The sequence below is a fragment of the Clytia hemisphaerica genome, unplaced genomic scaffold (assembly GCF_902728285.1).
Source record: "Clytia hemisphaerica strain Z4C2 unplaced genomic scaffold, Clytia hemisphaerica genome assembly, whole genome shotgun sequence".
NCBI classification, from domain to species: Eukaryota; Metazoa; Cnidaria; class Hydrozoa; order Leptothecata; family Clytiidae; genus Clytia; species Clytia hemisphaerica.
In genome coordinates, this window is record NW_027104441.1 from 520,166 (window position 1) to 543,256 (window position 23,091).

The 23,091-nt window shown below is 37.8% G+C and overlaps 1 protein-coding gene across 1 annotated transcript; it reads left to right on the top strand.

Annotated features, from left to right (window-relative positions):
- Nucleotides 1–470: 470 nt before the first annotated feature.
- LOC136820971 (ATP-binding cassette sub-family G member 4-like) lies at nt 471–22,492 on the top strand. The gene is made up of 13 exons (XM_067077204.1): nt 471–884; nt 15,195–15,269; nt 15,714–15,756; nt 15,951–16,086; nt 16,509–16,565; nt 16,993–17,138; nt 17,478–17,601; nt 18,000–18,114; nt 18,788–19,017; nt 19,250–19,466; nt 19,729–19,829; nt 21,041–21,199; nt 21,559–22,492. Exons 1-13 carry the CDS (start codon nt 644–646, stop codon nt 21,934–21,936), a joined length of 2,022 nt encoding a protein of 673 aa, XP_066933305.1. The 5' UTR covers nt 471–643; the 3' UTR covers nt 21,937–22,492.
- Nucleotides 22,493–23,091: the final 599 nt, after the last annotated feature.

Consider the following 23,091-nt stretch of genomic DNA (forward strand, 5'->3'; position numbering starts at 1 on the left):
ATTTCGCTACAACAGCTTTTAAGCTTGCAATGGGCTCTATGTCTATATATAAGAACTTTTTATAAGCACTATTCCCGTGCTCCTGTGTCCAAGGAAAGACAGACGCTTGCTAGAGTCAGCCTAACCCGTACGGGGCACATGTACTTCGCGGGACAATGACGGATTTCCTCTACGCTGGAGCGCTTCAGACTAGAAGGACTTGCACTTTGTCGCTGTTACCATTTTCCTTTCCGAGAATTTCGAGGCTTTAAATTACAGACTGGTTATGAAATAAAACTTTATCTTTAAATGCTGCATTTGTCAAGTAAAAACTAAAATTTATGATTTAAACATTTAAAAATAATTTTACATAAATAATGACAGCTTAAATTTAAGGCTAAGATTGATTACCTTAGCTAAAATTTAAATGTTTACTGATCTGTATATTACATATTGGCCCTTTAAATTTTACGGCAAAAACATTACAAAAACAGAAACTGGGGGTTCAAAAATCAGCAAAAAGTGTAAAGTTAAAAGGTGCAGGGCATCAACTGTCAACACTGACAATCAGCAAACACTAATTTAGTTTTTTAACCTTTATAAGTTCCACAATGAAATTTGGGTTTGGTTGATCGTAGCATTTTCCAAGCAGACCAGCTCAGAAATGACGCAAACAAAAGAGAAAAAAGAACACTGTTCCGTTCCTTTGACAGCTTGTTGTCCAAAGAAGGATATTGAAAGTGTATCAATAACAAATGTGTCAGAGTGTACTGATAAGGAATCTGTAGCTTACAGTGAAAGATCTAGTTTGATTTTGAATGGAGCAACAATATTTCAAGGGCCGAATGTTCAAGTTGATCTGGAATTCAAAGATTTGTCTTATGATGTTAAAATAAAAAAGAATGGTAAGATTTATTGAATTCATTTGTCTTTTAACAACTACCGTGAAGTCGGGTAACTTGCATCAGTGGAGGGAAACATGCATAGCCATCAAATGACTGACCAATCAAAGCAGAAAAATTTCAAAACAAATGAACTACGCAGATCCACTCGCAGCAGCTCCCGGGGGGGTACTAGGGTTGCGAGCTGACGGGGGGGGTGCCGCTCGTCTTTCGAACTTTGGACCCTTACCAGGACTAAAAAAGAGAAAACCAAGGAAAATTTTGTGAATTTTACGACCCTTAATAGCGGGACTAATTTGATCAATTTTGACCAAATTTCGATCTTTCAGGGGGTAAAAAGTTTAAATTTTCCTATTTTTCCGACCCTTAGTGGGACTGAAATTTGATTTTCTGATTTTTCGAACCCTTAGCGGGACTTTGGAAGTCCAAAAAAGGTACCCTTAAGGGCGGCACATACCGTACCCTCCATTTGCCTAAGTACCCCCCCCCCCCGGGCAGCAGCTCTGCTCTACTATTTTTGTTTTGATTTAACTTTGTATTTTAATGACCAGACAGTACCTGACTACACAGTAAAAATTTTACATTCAGTTAGGGAAGCCATTCAGGATCCTGCCATTCTAATCGGCAGTTTGGGAAACCATCCAGGGTCCTGCCATTCTAAGCCAGTAAAAACTAAATGAAACTTGCAAACTTAAGTTTCTTACTATTTTCCATCAAAAACAACCAAAAACATTGCTACTTCCCAAAGCTGGAGACCAAAACAAATGATCTTCCAAGATTATGGCGCCCTTTTGAATCTATTGTTAAGGCCATCTAAAATGATGGAAAGAGTTGCGGAAAGACAGAGGCGCCCGCTGCTTCGAGGGTGGTGTAGCGTCAGGATGAGATTGAATAAACAATAACGCCGTGTTTGTAACACTGTTCAGTGCATTAATTTATTGATGTGTAGTAATGTAGTGTTCAAACTGAAAATAAAAATTGAAAAATACTAAGTCTAATGAATGAAAATAAAATAATCTAACTTAGGTACAAAAGGATGTAAGTCTATGAGAACAAAAGTAGAAGTAGAAAACAGCAAATGTATAAATGAATGATTGAAGTACTAATATAATGTAAAAGAAAATCTAACTTAACTTAACTTAGGTGCCACAAATAGAGACAGAGAAAAGAAACAAAAAACTCACCAGCTGGCCTGAGGTAGAATGCTGTAAGCAGGCAGCAGAACACAGGGTGTGTCAAGACTAACACCAACTGTGTGAAAATGAAAATTGAATGTGCTTGTATATGTGAGTAACTAAAGAGACTATTGATTGATTTCATTTGATTTGAGTTGACATCATGTCAGAGGAGGTCTTCACTCCTTGAAGTCTCTGTTGAAGTGAGGTCTGAGTGATGATGTGGCATTTATAGGCAGATCAAAAAGTCTAATTTACAGACCAAAATAAATTATGAGAAAAATTGAAATAAATTTATTATAACAAAAGGAAATGCATATCAAATTGACATAAAATTAATGAATAAAATACTGACCAAATGCTTATCAAACACAGAAAAATGCAGAATAACCAAAATGGTGGGAAAAGTGAAATAAAATGCAGACCAAACAAAAACAAACAAAATGGCTGCACACTGAAAGAGGTGAGAGTGTTTGATTGACCAAAAATGGATTAAAACTAAGGTTTATGCCTTAACACTCCCCCAACAGAATGAAAAATAAGATTTTTTTTTTTTTTTTTTTTGATATATTAGAAAATTTTAATTTTTTGAGTTATCCAATTGTTTCATCAAATCTATTTCATCCACACCACGTATCAAAACCAACGAGCGAACTGATCGATGGGTCTCACGTTTGACTTTCTCGGTTGAATTTTGATACTGCACAATAACATCCCGAATCTTTCCATCACGTCCTTTATTGATGCTCTTAACGATTCCAAATTGATAGTTTGCGGATAGGCTCGACTCCTGCTTGGTGAAAAGAACGATGTCTCCTGGCTTGATGTCATTGTCGTTTTTGAACCACTTTGGCTGATCCATTAATGCTGGTACGTGTGAAGTGAGCCAACATTCAAACCACGAGTCAAAGATCTTTTTGTTGGTTCGTAGAATCTTGTCGGTGTCATTTGTGACTGTTAAGGGCTCTGAGGGTGAGCGGTCGTTGTTGCGGCCGAGGAGTAGGCGGTTCGGGGTGATCAAATCTGACATCTCGAACTCCTTGAAGTTGCCAACGGCCAATGGCAGATTGTTGATTGAGTTCGAGATTGTTGATGCCAGTGTCTCCCAATGAAGAATGGACAAACGTTGATTTCCGGCAGTTTTATCGATCGACTTCTTGATCTCCTGAATCTTTCTTTCTACACGTCCGTTGACATTATGTCCACCAACAGGACATGTCTCAAAATCGATATTCATTTTTGAATGAAGGTGCTGTTGTAGGTCGACGAAGTTAAGTTGCATTGTTTCACAACCCTTTACGAGCTGACTTCCTTCATCAACGAGAAGCTTTTTCGGGTAACCAACCTCACAGGCTAGTCGTGTAAATGCTTGGAGAAATGACGTTGTGTTGTAGCTGTCCATGACTTTGATTTTGACAGCTGTGGTTGTAGCGCAGCAGAAAACGAGTAGCCAGATCTTCACAGTGGTGCGCTTGTGATGTTCTGAATAGGACTGAAATGGTCCAGCAAGATCAGTCTGGGCGACAAAGAAGGCAGGGGCAATCTTTAGGTTGTCTTCTGAGAGTGGTCCCATTATGACTTGGAATTTCCTTTTTAATAGATAACGACATCGAGGACAAGAGGAGCGAACTTGTTTTACGAGTGATCTTCCTTCAAGTATGTAGCAGGTTTGAAGCACATAGCGCCAAGTGGTTTCGATGCCAGAATGGATTGCTGTAGGATGATTCCAGTGAACTTCTTGTACAATTGAATATGCCAAAGGTGAATTTTTGTCGATAATTGGCACACAGAAGGTTAACGCAGTTAGGTCCTTCATGATGGCGGTAGCTTTTCCAATAGCGGTGATCTGATCGGTTGGGAGGATTCTTCCAGTATAAAAAAGGATTCCATCCTTTTCTTCAGATATTTTGTTGTACTTCGTTTTGTTGGTGAATTGTTTGACTTCAGAGGTTGCCTTTTTGAAGTAGTAGGATTTGGCTCGTTCAATATCCGCATCATTTAGGAGTAGGTGTCTTTCCTTGGTAGAAGCTGAGGGATTTGGTTTGTGAAATTTTTTGAAGCTATTGATGAATTTAAGTACGTAAGCCATCACTCTGATTACATGGTTGAAATTTCTCCAATTGGGGTCGATCAAATAATTTGAGTATTTGTAGTGATTTGAAACGGCTTCTGGAATCATTGACTTGGTTGAGGATATGTAGCATTCGATACCTTCCTTGTGTACTTCTTCTCTTGACTCTTTCTTAAGATGTTGTTTCTCTTGCGCTGTCAGTGAGATGTCAGTAGTAGTCATGGCTGGGAAGTCCGAAGGGTTGCTTCTCATCCATTCATATCCGTTGATCCACTTTGAATGTTGGTCGACATCTTGGATGGCTGTGCATCTTCTAGTGCCCAAGTCTGCAATCATGTCCTCTGATCTGACATATTTCCATTGGGATGTGTCTGTAAATCTGTGGACTTCAGATACTCTGTTTCTTGTCCATTGCTTTAAATTCAGGTGAAGGTTACAAATCCAATAGAGACTGATCTGAGAATCTGTAAATTTGATGCTCGACTTGTGTTTATCCTTCAGGGCTTGTTTGATTGTATGACCAGAGTGTGCATTGATCATCGCTGCATATAGCTCTGCACGTGGTTGAGTGTATTCATCTGAAATGAGTTTGGATCTACCAAAGATGAATTGACAGGAGAATGATCCATCCTTCTTCTTGAATCGAACATATATAGCGACACAAATGAGGCTTTTGCTTGCATCCCCAAAGTCAAGCGTCTGAATGTCCAAACTTGCAGCATCTTCTGGTACAACGGCTCTTTGATACTTGATTTGTTTGATTTCATTCATCATATCGAAATGGTCAAGCCAAATGGTCCGGATGTTATCGGGAAGAGCATCATCCCAATCCAATTTCCGAGTGACAAGGTCGTGAAGATCTAGTTTCATGGTGGCAACAATCGGTGTGATTAAACCAGTGATGTCGTAGAGTTCAGCTACCTTGGCCACGCATTGTCGTCGAGTTAGGTTCTCAGGTACCGTAGATACAAGTGTTGGTTTGCGACCTCGTGATTTTTTGGCGAAGTTGAGTTCTTGCACATCGAGAGAGATTTGATCTTTGAGTGGAAACCACTTGAGTCCAGCCACTCCAACCGATTGACCATCAGCAGATAGAGACTCTTGAGGAGGTCTTGATGAAAATGTGAAGCCTTTGAGGCCAAAGCCACCGTGATTGACAGCAACTTCTAGATCGTCTGCTATTGATTGGACTTCTGTCATGCCTGATGAACCTGACAAACAATCGTCCACGTACACATCTTCGGAAACAATCTTGTGGACGGTAGGATATCGGTCCTTGAGGATTCGGGCTGTCTCTCGCAATCCTCTCTCCGCTTGGTTGCCGCTTGACTTGATTCCATAAATGAGTGTTTTTATGACCTTCTCTTCTGGGGGCTGTGAAGGGTCCAGTGAGTCTTGCCAGAGATATCGTTGGAGTCCCCAGTGACATTGGTCCAATTTGATGGAGTTATACATTTTTTGTACATCAGTGTGGAATACCACAGAGTGGCACCTCCACCGCACAAATATATCAACCAATCGATTCATACTGTTGCGTCCTTTTGCCAAGATGTCATTCAGAGAGAATCCTGTGTCGGTGGGCATTGAGGCGTCGAATACCACTCTGCATGGCGTTGACACCGAACTCTCCTTCCAAACGGCACGCCATGGTATGAAATTCTGGTAAGGTGATTCTTTGAGGATTTGTTGAGATTCTGTTGATAGATTTTTGACGTAATCTACATATCCAAGCTTCTGAAGTTTTTGTTCCGAATGGAGGATGTCTTCTCTATCTTTGGTGTTCTTTGCGAGGCGATGAACTTGTTGGTTGTAGACCTTCAGTGCGATATGTCGATTTGGTTGCAAACGGTGTGTTGGGTCAGCCATCAGTGGGAGGGTGGCAATTGATTGGTGATTTTGTACATCGACTGTGACGGAATCATTTATGATCTGCTGCTCTGTTTCCTCCTTGATGCTCATGATTTCGTTTGGTTGGTTGCGACACGTCTCACATCCTCTACAATTAACACAGCGAAATGACCATTCGCTGCCAGCACGTTCCGCTTCATTGAATGTGATGAGCTTCTGAACATCAACATCATCGTCTTCGTCAAGTGTGTTGTTGCTAGTGACGTCACCGATGGTTGCAGAATATCCGAGCATGCGCACATCTGGGTTGACTTGATAGCCATTTCGAAAGAGAGCCAATTGATTGGAGATGAAGTGTGTGGAGAGGTGACTTGAGCCAACATTGTTGAAGACCTCATGAGGTCCTCCGATGACACCAGTGGAACCGTCTGCGTTGATGAATTGAGATCGGTATATCGTCAGTCCAGATGGAAGTTGGAAGATGGGTTCTGGGAAGTATCGCTGATATCTGATGCCCACCATAAAATCGACGTCTCCTCCAATGGATTTAGGAACGGAAGGAAGAAATTGAAGTTTATTACCTTCTTTCAAGTATTGAGTCTTGATGTCCTCGTAGACCCTTCCTTGGAGTGGGTAGCTTGGAAAAGTCTCGGTTATGCGATCCATGCAAGGTCCAGTCATCATGGCATTAACTCCGTGGCTGAGAGGAATGGAGATGGTGTATACTCCGTGAGATGTAATATTGACTGATCCACCAACACCACCCATTGAGATGTCCCCAGAGAATTGCTTGATTGCGTTGGATCCAAGATGCCTGACTGCCTCGAAGCGACTGATAAAATCGCTGCAGCCAGAGTCGTAAAAGATGGTGTACGTTCGTTTGTTGATTTGGATGGACTGCAGCATGAAGATAGCACTGTTGGAGTCGTCTGTTGGAGTTGAATGGCTTGATTTGAATGAAGTGTGGAAGATCTTTATATCCTTGGAATACGTAGGGACTGGGAGTCTTCTGATGCATCGGCTCTTATAGTGTTCGAGCACGTCTTTGTTGGTCTGGTCAAACTTGTGATCGTCACATACCAGTACATGTTTCTTCGTGATTTCGGAGTTGTGAGCCGGATTCTTGCAGATAAAGTCTCGTTGACATTTTCCTTCGGCGTGTTTGCCTCTATCCATTTGTGCTCCGGGATAAAGGCATTGATAACAGAGTCCATTGTCTTGGAGGAACTTGAAACGTTGGCTGGTTGTCATGTCGACAAACTTCTTGCATGAGAAATACTGAATTAACTTTGTACCTCTCGGACCATTGGATTTGATATGATTGGTTGCGCCACAGATGAAGCATATTGGCTCTTGGTGTTGTTGGTGTTGGGGTTTTCCATCTGACGAGCCATAGTAAGTTGACGAACCAGACTTCCTCTTGTCTTTCTCCTTGTCATTGGTTGAGTTGGATGTCTTGGTATTCGACTGGATGACAGTGACTTGTTGCTGTACCTTGATTTCTTTCTCCAGAAATTCAATCATCTGTTTCCATTTGTATTTTCCCTCTCTTGGACTTTCGCAGGTCAATGTCAGCCATCTCATCATTCGACTTTGACCAAGTTTGTTCGACAGGTGGGTTAGGGCGTCACCATAGTATAACTCGTTCTCGATGTTGTGGTCGGATGCTAGATGCATTAAGTCCCGCATGACGTTGATGACCTTGCTTAACGATTCAGTGATTTTGATGGAGTCCTTGTGCTTCAAGTCAATGGAATTGAGTTTGGACAGCTTGTTGGAAAGGAGCAGACGTCTGTCACCAAACGCATCTTTGAGTCTTGTCCAGATATCTTGGATGTCGGTCACGTTCTTGACAAGCTCCAGGGCATGTTTTCCGAGATGATTGTTTTTCAGTAAGTCAGACTGGTACGATTTTGGAATGTCTGAGAACAGTTTATTGAACTCCGAGTTGAAGGTGTAAATGTCAATGTGCGAGTCATAGCCTGTGAACGTAGGCAATTTGATATTGAGCTGACTCTTTTTAAAGTTATCAAGTTTATCAAGTTCTCTGGTTTTGATTTCCTCTTGAAGACTGCTCTGGTATGACAATCGAAGCTCTAACAACATGTCGTAATCCTTCTTCAGGCTGGCAAACTTGTCTGGTTTGATGTTGAGATCGAGGAGTTCCTTCATCTTTAGAGATAAACTGTTGAATTCTGTGCTGACGGACGATAGATCTTTCTTACGTTGCTTGAGGTCTTCATTGGTGCACTTTCCAGCAATGAACGTGATGGTGGTCTTCAAGTGCTTCATTGACTGAGTGAGATCGTCTATGGCAAACTCTGACTTGTGCTCTTGTGTGGCTTGAGATGTAGCAGAAATGGCGATGTTATATTTTGTGAGACATTTCACATATTCACTGACTTTTGATGTAATTAATGTCAATTGTTTACTATAACTTTGCTCATAAACACCATCTTGATCTTGAAGATGAAAACGAAGTTCTCTATGTTTCTCTCTGAACTGGTTACGAAGTGTCTCAATTTTGGTAGCACACGATTTGATGAGTTCTGGCGACTCTTTGATGTCATCTGGTGCATAGTCTTGGATGATGTCAAGTATCTGATCCTCAAGACCTGAGGCTGAGAACAAAATGATTTTGATTTCTGTCTCTGCCATTGAGCGAATTGAAGTGTCGGACGACGGATGAATTGAGGTGTCGGACGACGGACGAATTGAAGTGTCGGACGACGGACGAATTGAGTGTCGGACGACGGACGAATTGAGGTGTCGGACGACGGACGAATTGAGGTGTCGGACGACGGACGAATTGAATTGTCGGACGATGGACGAATTGAGGTGTCGGACGACGGACGAATTGAAGTGTCGGACGACGGATGAATTGAAGTGTCGGACGACGGACGAGTTGAGGTGTCGGACGACGGACGAGTTGAGGTGTCGGACGACGGACGAATTGAGGTGTCGGACGACGGATGAATTGAGGTGTCGGACGACGGACGAGTTGAAGTGTCGGACGACGGATGAGTTGAGGTGTCGGACGACGACGGAGTTGAGGTGTCGGACGACGGACGAAAGGTGTCGGACGACGGATGAATTGAAGTGTCGGACGACGGACGAATTGAAGTGTCGGACGACGGACGAATTGAGGTGTCGGACGACGGACGAATTGAAGTGTCGGACGACGGACGAATTGAGGTGTCGGACGACGGACGAATTGAGGTGTCGGACGACGGACGAATTGAAGTGTCGGACGACGGATGAATTGAAGTGTCGGACGACGGACGAGTTGAAGTGTCGGGCGACGTATGAGTTGAGGTGTCGGACAACGGACGAATTGAAGTGTCGGACGACTGATGAATTGAAGTGTCGGACGACGGACGAGTTGAAGTGTCGGGCGACGTATGAGTTGAGGTGTCGGACAACGGACGAATTGAAGTGTCGGACGACTGATGAATTGAAGTGTCGGACGACGGACGAGTTGAAGTGTCGGACGACGGATGAGCGATAACCTTTTCTCCGGTTGATGCAAGGATGCGATAGTCAATACGATCTTTCTTCCTCGTGTTCATTGATCGCGCCCACAAACAGCAGTGATGTTGATTGAACGGTCCTGTTTGAATGTAGCGTCAGGATGAGATTGAATAAACAATAACGCCGTGTTTGTAACACTGTTCAGTGCATTAATTTATTGATGTGTAGTAATGTAGTGTTCAAACTGAAAATAAAAATTGAAAAATACTAAGTCTAATGAATGAAAATAAAATAATCTAACTTAGGTACAAAAGGATGTAAGTCTATGAGAACAAAAGTAGAAGTAGAAAACAGCAAATGTATAAATGAATGATTGAAGTACTAATATAATGTAAAAGAAAATCTAACTTAACTTAACTTAGGTGCCACAAATAGAGACAGAGAAAAGAAACAAAAAACTCACCAGCTGGCCTGAGGTAGAATGCTGTAAGCAGGCAGCAGAACACAGGGTGTGTCAAGACTAACACCAACTGTGTGAAAATGAAAATTGAATGTGCTTGTATATGTGAGTAACTAAAGAGACTATTGATTGATTTCATTTGATTTGAGTTGACATCATGTCAGAGGAGGTCTTCACTCCTTGAAGTCTCTGTTGAAGTGAGGTCTGAGTGATGATGTGGCATTTATAGGCAGATCAAAAAGTCTAATTTACAGACCAAAATAAATTATGAGAAAAATTGAAATAAATTTATTATAACAAAAGGAAATGCATATCAAATTGACATAAAATTAATGAATAAAATACTGACCAAATGCTTATCAAACACAGAAAAATGCAGAATAACCAAAAATGGTGGGAAAAGTGAAATAAAATGCAGACCAAACAAAAACAAACAAAATGGCTGCACACTGAAAGAGGTGAGAGTGTTTGATTGACCAAAAATGGATTAAAACTAAGGTTTATGCCTTAACAGGTGGTAACGCCAAAACGCCCAATATGATCTTCCAACAAAAGGCGAGTTAGTTACCGCGCGAGTTACATCATACACTCTGCCGCAGCGCACAACGAAAGGTGTTTCAGTGAATATCAATAATTATAAGAATATCTAATGTGCTTAAATTCAGTTAACTTTGAGTGTTTCATTGAAGATTAAGAAGATAAGAAGATAAAAAATGCGCTGGATAATTTTCATTGTAACAGTTTGCTCAATCATTGCTGAAAGTTTGAAAAAGCTTTTCCAACGCAAAAAAAATTTTCAGCCAAAGAGTGATTTTTTAAACAGCTTATTCAGAAGGTTTCATCTATAAACATTTAGACCAGATAGTTGCTATGACAGAATTAGACAAGGTACCGTGAGATCAGGTAACTGAATGAATGACCTGGCTGGTCATTAAAATACAAAGTTAAATAAAAACAAACCTGATTTACAAAATTTGTGGGTTGTAAAATATCCTAATCATACCGTCAACGGCTTTAACTTGTATTTTGTATTCTTGTATTTTATAATTTGCCGTTTGCATTGACTCAAATTAATGACTTTCGAGGTTCGGTGAAATGTTGCAATCCTGGCCATAATATTTGAGACAAAAGGGAAATTCCCACGAAATCTTATAACCACAAGTATTTTGGAAGCGCTCTAAATTAGGTTAGACGAATAGAGTTTTAACTCTGAGTTTTAACATTAGACTTAAGACTAGAATCTGAGGATCCAAAAGTCCCAGAATGGTCCAACAGGGCTCAGAATATAGCCTGGAAGTCAATTAACCCCACCCAAATTGAAATACTCGAATAAATTTATCAATTAGCCCAAAAACGACTTTCTCGCCCGAATTCCAAATTTTGAAAAACGAGGAAATAAGCTAAATTCTCAATATATTTTGGCCAGAATTGTGGCTGAATCGCTATCCCATATTTCGTCAGATAGTCCCGAATAAATGTCATGCATAATTATGTTTAACATCATTATCAAATTTGTACAAGAATAATCCTTATTCGGCTGACGGTAAATTGTTCTCCTAAGAATAGTACCGCAAAATGATCATGATTTGAACCCCCCGATTTACAGCGGCTTTTACTAACGAGTTGGGCTTGACCTTGTACATCAAAACGGGGGTTTCAATATTTTCTTGCACAGGAAAAAATGTGTGACATCATAATTACTGCTTTCAATTTGCGTGTTTTGAAAGTTTGTAGTGTGTACTCTGGTGTACTCTGTCTTCGTGGAATTTTTGAATGGTGTCAAAACAGAATATTATGTTATGTCTTTAAAAATAAATTTCTAAAAGGCTTTTGTTGTTTTGAAAATATTTAGTTTTGAATCAAGAAATTCGATCTTTTATTGTTCTAATTAATGAGTATAATATTTTTTTATAAGATGCTTACTTTGTTGTCTTTTTAATCTTTGTGTAAACTTGCATATGTTTTGCATATTTTTCAACTAAATCCCACCACAGCTTTTTCGTTCCTGTATTTTTGCATACAATTCAATATGCAAGATGGAAAGGCGAAAGGTCTATACAAAAGCAATTGAAACTCCTAGATTTCCAATACAAAGCCAATTTTTTGGTGGAAAAATCTTTTGAGAAATTCTATGGAATTTCCAAGGGTTTGAATAAAAAGGATTTTCGAGAGCTTTTTTCATCTGAAAGTTCCTGTCATCCACCCTAAATTTTTTCTGAGTGGAGCTGCATAGTTCTTGCATTGTACATTTGTTTGGAAATTTTACTTTGATTGGTCAGCCATTTGATGGCTATGCAAATTTCCCTCCACTGATCCAAGTTTCCCTTCACAGCGCTCAACTGATGTAAGTTACCCGATCTAATGGGTATGTCAGTATCACACTATACAGGGGGGGGTCAAGCAGTTAGTACAAGACATCATGCCTACTAAGTGATTCTTTGGAGGAAAGAGGCCACACCACCACCCTTTGACAGTTAGTATGAAATATACTAAGTGATTTCAAAGGAAATTCACTAAGGACCACCCCTTAAAACCTATCAAACGAGAGTGTGATATTTACTTTTTGTCAAAAAATGTTCCCAAAATTGTTTTGAAACAGTTATTGATTTGGTATGATGAATTAAAATGAATCAAAAATTTTATTTTAACACAACGCTGTACAGCGATATATGTACAAGAGTTTCAAATAACGAAGTACTTCTCAATTGATACAATAATGAAACACTGTAAACCAAAAACATAAACATAATATGTAGCGTTCAATCAAGGCAGAAAAAAATACTTTTTCATGATTTATAAAATCAACTGACTTTTTTCTTTTATTTATCAATCTATAGTTAGGGAATTCCCCTGATATAGTGTTTAACTAAAGGGTAATACCAAACAAACTCCAAAGGGAAAGACTTAAATGTCTTAGGTTCTTTGATTTCTCTTATGGAGGGGGATTTCCCTGATTGCTTTTAGTATTTATTTTTAATATTTTTCTAGAAAAGGTAAAAAAGTAGCACTTAGTATTCATTTGTACTAACTGTTTTCCTAGATTTTTTACTTGACGCCACCCTAGCAGTCACTTAGTACCATCAAGTACTAACTGATTTTTGAAAATTTTGTAGGTATACCACCACGGTACTAACCGGCATGATGTCTTGTACTAACTGCTTGACCCCCCCTACGGTGGTAATGTTTTTTGGTTGTTTTGATGGAAAAATGGAAAGAAACTTAAAAGCTTTAGTGTCATTTAGTTTTATGCAACCCGATCAGTTAGGAACATTTGGCGAGTTCCTGTACGCGACCGCGATCTAAAAAATCATAACAACACTACTCATAACTAATTTTCAGACCAGAGAGTTGTTCTATTGTCAACTCATTTAAAATGGTGGATGAGGCCAGCTGTTTTAGAGTGGTAATACCAAAAGGCACAATATGATCAGCCAACAGAAAACGAGTTTGTTGCCGCGCGAATTACATCATGCACTCACTGTAGCAAGAACGCGAACAGCTTAGTCATTTAGGAGAACGCGACATAGCCTTGAAATCTAAGCCAGATTGATTCAGTCACTTAGTAAAATCTAATGGTAAGTTGTGACTGAATATCTGGCTTAGTACAACTAAACTCAGTTTCTTATCAACTGACAAAAACGAAATTTCAAATTTTTCCCGGGCACGTTTTTGTAAATGCACATAAATTTGTATAATTTGTTCAACACATATTTTTCAACAAAAGATTTCCCATAACTCATTCGCATAAAAAAAGCAAAAATATAGAAATAAGGAATTTGTTAAATAGATACACCCTCCTCCCTATTTACTCAACTTCTCTTTCATTCAGTTATATAAAGGTTTTTCTAATTAAAAGAGGGAGAGAGAAAAACATCTCTTTCTTTTTATGCAAAAAGTACAGAATAAAATATGTTCAAAAAGTCTTTCGTTGAGAAGTGAAAAACGTTTTCAAAACAAACGAAAAATTTCGTTTCTTATCACATCATGGCTTATTATGGCCAATTAGAAGAGGCCAAATGCTCGCCGAGTCTTACCGACTTCTGCGTTCAAAATATGAACGCAAGCTTCGCCCAAGCCAGTTTTTCAAGGCAAACTTAAAATTCCGTACATCATAAAAATCATTAAAGCACAGATAACGCTATATTGTCTTTAGCCGTATCTTGGTTAACCAGGCTAAACGCAACAGTCTAATGAATGACAAATTACTCCGCATATACATTACTTTCCCTCAGATAAATTATCTTGTTCCTAGGTAACTGTTGTGCTGTAAATGAGAAAACAATATGATGACGTTATCATCAAACAAAATTCTGCTGAAGTAATAAGTTATTCAAAAGACCGTTGCGTTCTCCCAAACAACTATTTCACAGTCATAAGAACATCTTATGTGCTTAATTCTATTCCATTTTGAGTGCTTCATTGAAGATGAAGAAGAAAAAAGATAAAAAATGCGCTTAGTTAATTTTGTTTAAATTTGTTTATTCTTTCATTTTTGAAAGTTGGAGAAATTGCAGCAATTTTTTACACCCAATTAAAGGCAGAGTCTGCGCATACTTGCTATATGGTCTAGGCAAAAAAAGGTAAAAAATTGTAATTTTTTTATGAGTGCGGTTATGATTTTTTTTATTGCAGTCGCGTACAGGAGTCCTTCAAATATTTCTAACTGACATTTTATAATAATAGCTTTAATTTTATGCTGTGAATCATCTGTAGTATTCAATTATTAATGTCCCTTTATTCTGCTTTGTTTTGTAGAAAATTACTGAGTAGAAGCTCTACTATTATGTATAGAGCACTCTAAAGAAAGAAGATTCTCCACAAGACAGCCCTGTGAATCCAGGTCGGCATTCGGCAATGCCGACTTGAAAGCCGACGTAACTTGAGCTGAAGTCGGCTTTTATTTGCCGACGTAATTTACACTCTAGGTCGGCGTGCCGTCAAAAGAAATGTTTTGGGTCGGCAAAGCCGACCTAAATAGGAAAAATATTATTTGTTAGGTTAATCTAAAAGTGGGCACATGATGACACATAATAATAATATAATATTATATGTAAATTGTCTTGTATTAGATTCATGTAAAAAGTTTCCCTAAATTGTTCTTTGGAACTGTTCTCATTTCAACCATGTCCCAAGCACTATTGATAATTGTAGTTCATAGTCTTAGATGTGAATAATGTCATGTTTAGGAACTTTACTCGTTATCTGGCACTTTATAAACCTCTCATAAACCTTTAGACTGGGACATGAAGAATATTTAACAAGAACTTTTTTCTTGTGTCTCATTTTAGAAACCAAAAGGATTTTGAAAAGTGTCAATGGAGGTTTCAAGAAGGGTGAGTTGACAGCAGTCCTTGGGCCATCAGGTAAATACTTTGATTACTTGTATTACTTTAATTTTAAATGTCTGCGATGTCTGAGATGCTCATTAAATTATTTGGTTCAAAAAAGAGGGCGTTTATTAAATAACCTAAAAGGTAAATTCTTTGAAATCAGTAAGAGTTCCTTTGTTCTGATGCAAAACTAAAGGTATTCGCAAAACAATGCCCACAGAAAAGGGCTTCTTGATCATATATTACTTTAACAAAAAAAGGATTCATATACATTATTTTTGAACTTACAATTGGGGTACCCTAACAAAGAGGCCTTGGTAAGAATTTTAATAACAGCTACACAATTGGACCTCAAATGTTTGGTAATGATATACAGTGCTTTAGCCTACACTTGACTGTTATCTTGTTGTTGTAAGCAATTGAAAGATTATTCTTTTGTCAATTTTTGTGTTATTTTTGTATTCTTTTTTTACAAAGGTGCTGGAAAATCTTCATTACTGAACATTTTAGCTGGCTATAAGTAAGTTTAAATTTTATTCTAAATTATTACCTGCTGTTCATTCAACTTTTTGGCCTTCTTATGAAATTAATAAATGGTTAATAAGTATTTTCGAAAATTGGTTTCCTTTCCATGTCAATAAACAAAACAATGCCCATAGAAAAGTGCTTCTTGATTATATATTACTTCAATATTGTATGTATAATTGCTTTTAGTGTATCAGGAACAATTAGCGGCAAAGTACTTGTCAATGGGAGTGAAAGAAATTTGCGACGATTCAGGAAGATCTCCTGCTATATCATGCAAGATGATATCCTCATGCCCAACCTGACTGTTTTTGAATCAATGATGGTAGGACCTTTACTTTATTATTGAATAAGTTTGTTTTTTAAGGGTGATGTACTATTTCCTAAAGCTGTTATAGTTTTGTATACAAAATTAAGTTATGTACCGTAATTTTCGTACTAAATATTGTACATTGATTCTCTTTATAAGTTTCAATATTTCTTCTTGTCGCAGCATCCCCACTTGAAATTAAGGTGTCTTAGAATTTAAAATATTTTGATTTCGTAACAATTTTTAATACATATTTTAGTTTAGCTTAGTTTTTAAAGAAAATTTGATCAATGTTTGAAATATTGTCTGCAGAATAACATTCAGTCAGTATTTGTATAGTGTAAGCTATTTAAAAAAACAAACATTTTATATCATATTACGACTTTATTTGATAAAAGATGTTTTAAATGTGTTCTATTAAAATATATTTGTTTCAGGTTTCAGCCAATTTGCATTTGAAATCTGTTCTAACAATAGATGAAAAGCACCGAGTTGTAAGTTTTGACACAATTTCATTTATTTGTCTTTGTTGCTCAAGGTCTTTTCCATTTAAACCCTATTGGCTTAGCCCAAACTTTTGTGACTCATATGTAGTCCCAGAGAGGGGGTAGAATTTATCGTGCTTGATATGTTTGTTCCTTCAGTATTAGGCTCGTGAAGTGAAAATGTCCTCCATCGTGAAACAAACTTCCGAATTGCAGAAAGGAAAAATAAATTATTGATCTCATTCAGAAACTTATACTGTCATTATAAAACTTCCACCTATCAGAAAAATAGCCTAGGCTACAAAGTAGGCTCTAAGATTCATATGCAATGACATCATCATTTTCAAAAAATTAGATAAATTTTCCCATTCAAATTCAACCCTTCTGAAAACTGAAAGTCCCCTCAATGAAATGACTGATCTTTCTTTCATGCCAGATTGAAGATATTCTATCATGTCTTGGCTTGATCAATGTACGAAACACGTATATGAGCGAAATTTCTGGTGGACAAAGAAAACGACTTGCTATCGCACTGGAATTGGTTAATAACCCTCCTGTTATTTTCCTCGATGAACCCACCAGGTATATATTTATATTCTGGTGGTTATTGATTACTTTTCAAGACTTCTAATGAATTTATCACTTTCAGATATCTTGTCTATTTATAGAGAAAAGCTTAGAAAAAATTAGCTTTCACCATATTTGGAAACTTTTACAAAAATAGCATCAATTTTCAAGAGGTACCAGCGTTTGGTAAAGATATCTAAATTCAAAAATTTGCTGGGTTATCTATGATATCTACATACAGAAATTTCAATTGCTTTACTACGCTACGTTCTAAATGACCTACCCTCTGGTACAGAGTAGGTTTTACTTTATCTATAAGCCTTCACTGTACTTTGATTAATTTTTCTGTTACAGTGGTTTGGACAGTTTGTCAGCTTATCAATGTATAAGTCTGATGAAATCATTAGCTGAAGGAGGGAGAACTGTCATCTGCACTATTCATCAACCAAGTGCTAAACTCTTTGAAATGTTCGATAAAGTAAGGAACTATTTCATTACTACAGTTGACGCTCTCTTATTCGACGTTCTATTATTCGATACGCTCCATTATTCGATAATATTGATAGTCACCGTCAACAAGAAACACTCATAAACGACGTTTTTTTATTCGATACACTCCTTTATTCGATGGAAACTCGAAAATCGAATATTAGAGAGCGTCAACTGTATTCTTAATGGATTCTAAGTCTTCATCTCCTCAATAGATGCTATTTAGTCTTCAACAATTTTTAATTTAATTTTTTTTTCCTGGCTAAATCCTAAAGCATCCAAATCCTAAATATCGATTCTATTATTTCACGAGTCCCTTGTCCATACTTTCAAATAAAGAAATCTTCAGCATATTTTCAACGTCCTTTAACTTTTATATCTGTGCAGCTTTACTTGCTAACGTCTGGACAATGTATATACCATGGTGAAATGAAAACATTGGTACCATATTTCGAAACGCAGAATCTCATTTGTCCCAAATACCACAACCCAGCTGATTTCAGTAAGTTTCACAGGCTGCAAATTAACCTGTGCAATATATCATTACTTTTTTCCAATAGTATCATAACAACTATATAGGCTTGAAAATGTGTCCATGGACAACACTACATTTGTGTGCAAAAGTGGGAAAAGTGCGTAGACTGACGTAGACTTGAAGAAATTGTGAATTTTCCGAAACCACATCTTGATATAATATAATAGCGAGTTTATGTATTTGCACTTTTGAGGACGGTAAAGTGACTGTAGCGATTTGGAATAACCCAAAATCGAGGACGGTAAAAGTGCTGATTTACCGTCGTCCTTAGTTGGTCACGATCTAGTCAAATTAGAACCTTACCGTCTCCGTCGCTGAAAAACACACATACATAAACTCGGTAATTAGCGTCCGATGACGGACCAATTTCCTCTAACCTTCGTTCACGCTACGAAACCTTTCTTCAGGCTAATTATAATGCAAGGTAGACTTACCCCACGCAGTATATATACCCAATTCGCTTTTTTAAAACAAAAAATTAGGGGGAAATTCGTGGTTCAGTTCATTGCGGGAAAAATCTGTTCTGCTTTCGGTTTAGCCTGTAGAAAAGCCCCGTGTTATTACGAAGGCTAGAAGAAATCCTTCCGTTGTCGTGATTTGTCTTTCGATACTTAACCTCGCTATTGCCCATTCTTCACAGTCATCGAAGTTGCATCTGGAGAATATGGTGACCGTACGTCCGACTTGGTCAAAGCATGGCGTATCCAGGAGAAGCGGGATGAATTGAAACGGATGGAGATGGGAGATTTCGGTGAAGGGGAAGATGTAGATGCTTTGTTAGCTCAACAGATGATGGTCTCTATGATGCCTGGATGTGGATACAAATCCAGTACCGATTCCTTGTCCAGCACTACCAGTCAAACCACACAGGTATTGTAATGTTTCAGTTAACTAGTTGAGGAAGTCAGATTATTTTATGACACTTGAGCTCTGCTTTCGTATCTATGCTCTAAGAAGTTTTTCAATTATTTTCGAGTAATAATCTAGTGCTTTCACCCTAAAACGTTTTCCTCCAGGCCATTCACCATGTTTATTCCCGCACATAAAGTGAGGATTGGTTGCAGGAAAGTGTTTTCAATGATTTTTATTGTTTCCCTTTCAGTTTGCTGTTTTAAGTAAACGTGCAATGGTGTCCATCATCCGTGACAAGATGTTCACGCATTTACGTTTCATCTCCGTTGTCATGGTTGCCATCTTGATTGGTTTGTTGTACCTTGGCGTCGGTAACGACGGTAACAAAGTACAAAGCAACACGGGCTGCTTGTTCTTCTCAATGTTGTTTCTGATGTTCATCGCGCTGATGCCGACTGTACTCACATGTATGTGATTTTTATTTTGTTGAACCTATATTTTAATGATTTAAATTTTGGAAAAAAGTTTCGTTAATGGTCCCAAAAACTCCTGAACTGTACCCATCCGTCACCCTGTACCCCTTGGTATAACCTGGCATTCCCTATCCCCCGGAGCGAAATAATGTTGCAAACTTAAAGATCTTGGGATGACGACAGTCTTGAAATCACCAATCCTTTGACGAGTGAACAAAAAACTAATGCCATTATTTTGTATCTTTACTTTTTCCAGTCCCGTTGGAGAAGCTGGTCTTTATACGGGAACATCTGAATAATTGGTATAGTTTGAAGTCGTATTATCTAGCGATCACAATGGCTGATCTACCCTTCCAGGTAAGACGGGATTCTCTCTTTGATTTGCGTTGTTAACTTAGATTTTCTAATTCTCTTGTTCAATTGCTTATTTTCACTGTTCAACATATAATTGCCTTTTCAGCATGGGTTTTGTAGACTGAAATATCCGAAATATACAGGCAGAGTTTTTTTTATAAAAATCTACATTTAAAAACGACATTGGTTGTTTAGCTGTTGTTTGTTGGAGTATGTTATCCGGAAGATACAGACAGAGAATTTCTTACTTAACGCTTAACTAGTTTGGTTCTTTAGCTTGTCGGGGTAGGCTTTTAGCACATATCGAGTTGAAAATGTCAACTAAATGTTTTATTATTTTCAACTCTCGAAAGGTTTACCTAGGCATTCTTATTTATGACGTTTTTATTGTTTATTCGTGAAGAGAGCTTTTACATCGTAAGATTAAGTACCACCCTTGTGGTTTTTTAAACAAGTTGATTGACATGTTTACATTAATATGGGCACACTGACCTTAGACCAGGATCATGTTTCAAAAACATACCGAACACCAACACTGACCTTTAGATGTTCTTTCTATTTGCTACACATCGTTCGATTTTTGATAACATTCATTTTCATATTCATTTTTCACGGTTTTTCTCTAAAACTCCCGCGCGGTTTGCCCGTAGCAACGTTCATCTCCACGGACTTTAGATAAACTTTCAACAACTGGGCAAAAATTGTTTTTCCGTAGAAGCTGTCTGATAATTGTACTTGCATTATTTGTCGCCCTTTTTGCTATCACGTCAGTACGAGTAATTCCTTGAAATGAAAAACCACGAGACTCGGGGTTTGGAATCTATATTCGAGTTCGCCTTTTGATTTTTCGAGGCTCTGAAGAACTTTTGTCTATTCTCTTGTTCGAACATATTATTGTTTGATCCTTCTCTCAGATTCAAATTTTCTCTTATTCGAAGAAAATTTCCAATCCCTTTAAAATGACGAATCAGATGATAGTTGATTGTACATTTATGGGAAGAAATCTATCGTGTAACAAAGTTTATTCTTTTTGTAAGCGGAAATCAATAAAAGTGCTCGGTGTTAACGTTATTATACTAAGCAAAGATTTTCACTGAGATTTGCCATCCTATATTGCGAAAGTCTTTCACTATAAAAAATCTACAACTGGTTTTCTTTGCATTTGGCGAAAACGTGTTTAATCTAATCAATGTTAAATTTCATCTCTTTTTCAGATAGTACTACCCGTCATCTACTGTTCCATTGTTTATTTTATGACGTCACAACCGAATGACGGGGCGAGATATACGCAATACGTAGCGATCACTATATTGACGTGTCTTGTAGCGCAATCCATTGGTTTATTGTTGGGCGCGGTCGCCCCAAACGTACCGGTAATCATTTTTTAACCGTTGAACCTTTTCTTAATTTACTTCTTGTTTGTTTTGTTTATCTACCTGTGGTCTTAACAAAACTATACTTTTTTTTGGCACACCTGGTATGTGGTTTAAAAACTGGCTGAATTTATAAAAGAATCTTTGAAATGTGAATCTGAAATCCTTACTGAAAGGGTTGCATTATTTTAACACAAATTCATCGAATTTATATTCCAATCTCAATTTTTTCACGAACACAAGTGTCATGGATTTTAACTTTTCTTCAGTTGCAAACAGTTCTTCATTGCAAAACCCCATGATATTCCTTGGTATTAATCATATTTGAAGATCATTCATTTTTTTGTCTTTTTGCTTAGACTGCAGTTTTCGTTGCACCAGTGACTGGAATCCCGGTCCTACTTTTCAGCGGATTCTTCGTCAGTTTTGATACTATACCCAAATACATGCAATGGTTGACCTACATCTCATTTGCACGTTATTCATGGGAAGGCATGTTGGTTGCCATATATGGTAATAATCGTGGCGCACTGGATTGTGGGGACGAGCCGCATCGGTGTCGTTTCCCGCAGAGCGGTGACGTATTAGATGCTATGGATATAGATGAGTCAGCCTTACAAATAGCCCAAGGGAAATTCTATTTCGATTGTGTTGTTTTGGGGCTGTTTTTCGTCACTTTAAGACTTATCACGTATATGGTACTAAGATACAAGATTAAAACAAGCGCTGAGCGATAAATACGTAACTGTTGACAATGTATTTGCGAGTGGATTTTTTGAATGAGTAGACGGCTGGTTTGAAGGACAGATCTGGCTGTCTTTATGCATTTGTGTCTAGACATGAAATTCTCTTATTGTTAAAGTAATCATTTCGGCATTTTTCATTTTTAATAAGTAAAAACTAAAAAGCATTAAAAAATGCATGAAACCTTTTGGAATTTGTTGTTGTGGTTTAGAGCAATAGCTAGTAGTCATCTTGAACAGACATCTTCCGTGCGTGTTAATAGACGATATCGGCTTTCGATAAATGCAATGCATTCTGGTTTCTAGGGACTCTCAAAGGAATTATAATAGATCAATTATAATAGATTATAATTCCTTTGAGAGTCCCTAGAAACCAGAATGCATTGCATTTATCGAAAGCCGATATCGTCTATTACAACACTAACCGCAACAACTTTCCAAAAGATAGATCATGTCATTGTATATAGTATAGATTAATTGACAGAGAACTTTTAACTTTTTTAGTCGATTACCTTAAAGGTTTTGTTTTTGAATAAGAGTGTTATCGTTTGCTTACTCATCAGTTTTAATTCACAAGCTTTTTCACATTGCATTGACAAGGGTGTGGAGCAAGATTGGTCAGAAAAAGGAAAAGAAAAACATTTTTTTTGCTTATATCAACATAATATAACAATAGGCAGACACTGTCCCGATATGAAATATAATACCTTTAAGGGAATAAATTAATGCGGAATAAATTAATGCGAGTGACTCCCAAAAAGTCTTTGGAAGTATTTCTGTAAAGTATTTCCGCATCTTCACGTTTTCAATAATTTTCTCAAAATACTATGAGAGCTTATGCTTTGCTCAAATATTGATGATCTTAAACGTGATACGATCGTGAGCGTTATCAGAATCATAGAAAGCAAAGTAAAGGAATGGACTCGAGTTTGGCCGATGGTACTTTCAAGGTTAACAAGTTGGACTCTAATTAGATGCTTTTTAAAAGAAAATTCACGAAAAATCGAATAAAGAGACGGCTGTTTCTAGCTTTAACCATTTTATTATGTAAACATTACCTCATAGTAATTAACTTACTTACTTAAACATTACCTTATACTTTGGCCGTTTTAATATAGTGCAATTGAGTGCTATTCTTATCCGAGCAAA

Excerpts from the sequence above, each read along its gene's own strand:
- LOC136820971 (XM_067077204.1), top strand. The coding sequence starts at position 644 with ATGACGCAAACAAAAGAGAAAAAAGAACACTGTTCCGTTCCTTTGACA. Across the intron at positions 15,270-15,713 it reads AGCAGTCCTTGGGCCATCAG|GTGCTGGAAAATCTTCATTA; the intron begins GTAAATACTTTG and ends TTTTTTACAAAG. Across the intron at positions 19,467-19,728 it reads GATGCCGACTGTACTCACAT|TCCCGTTGGAGAAGCTGGTC; the intron begins GTATGTGATTTT and ends TACTTTTTCCAG.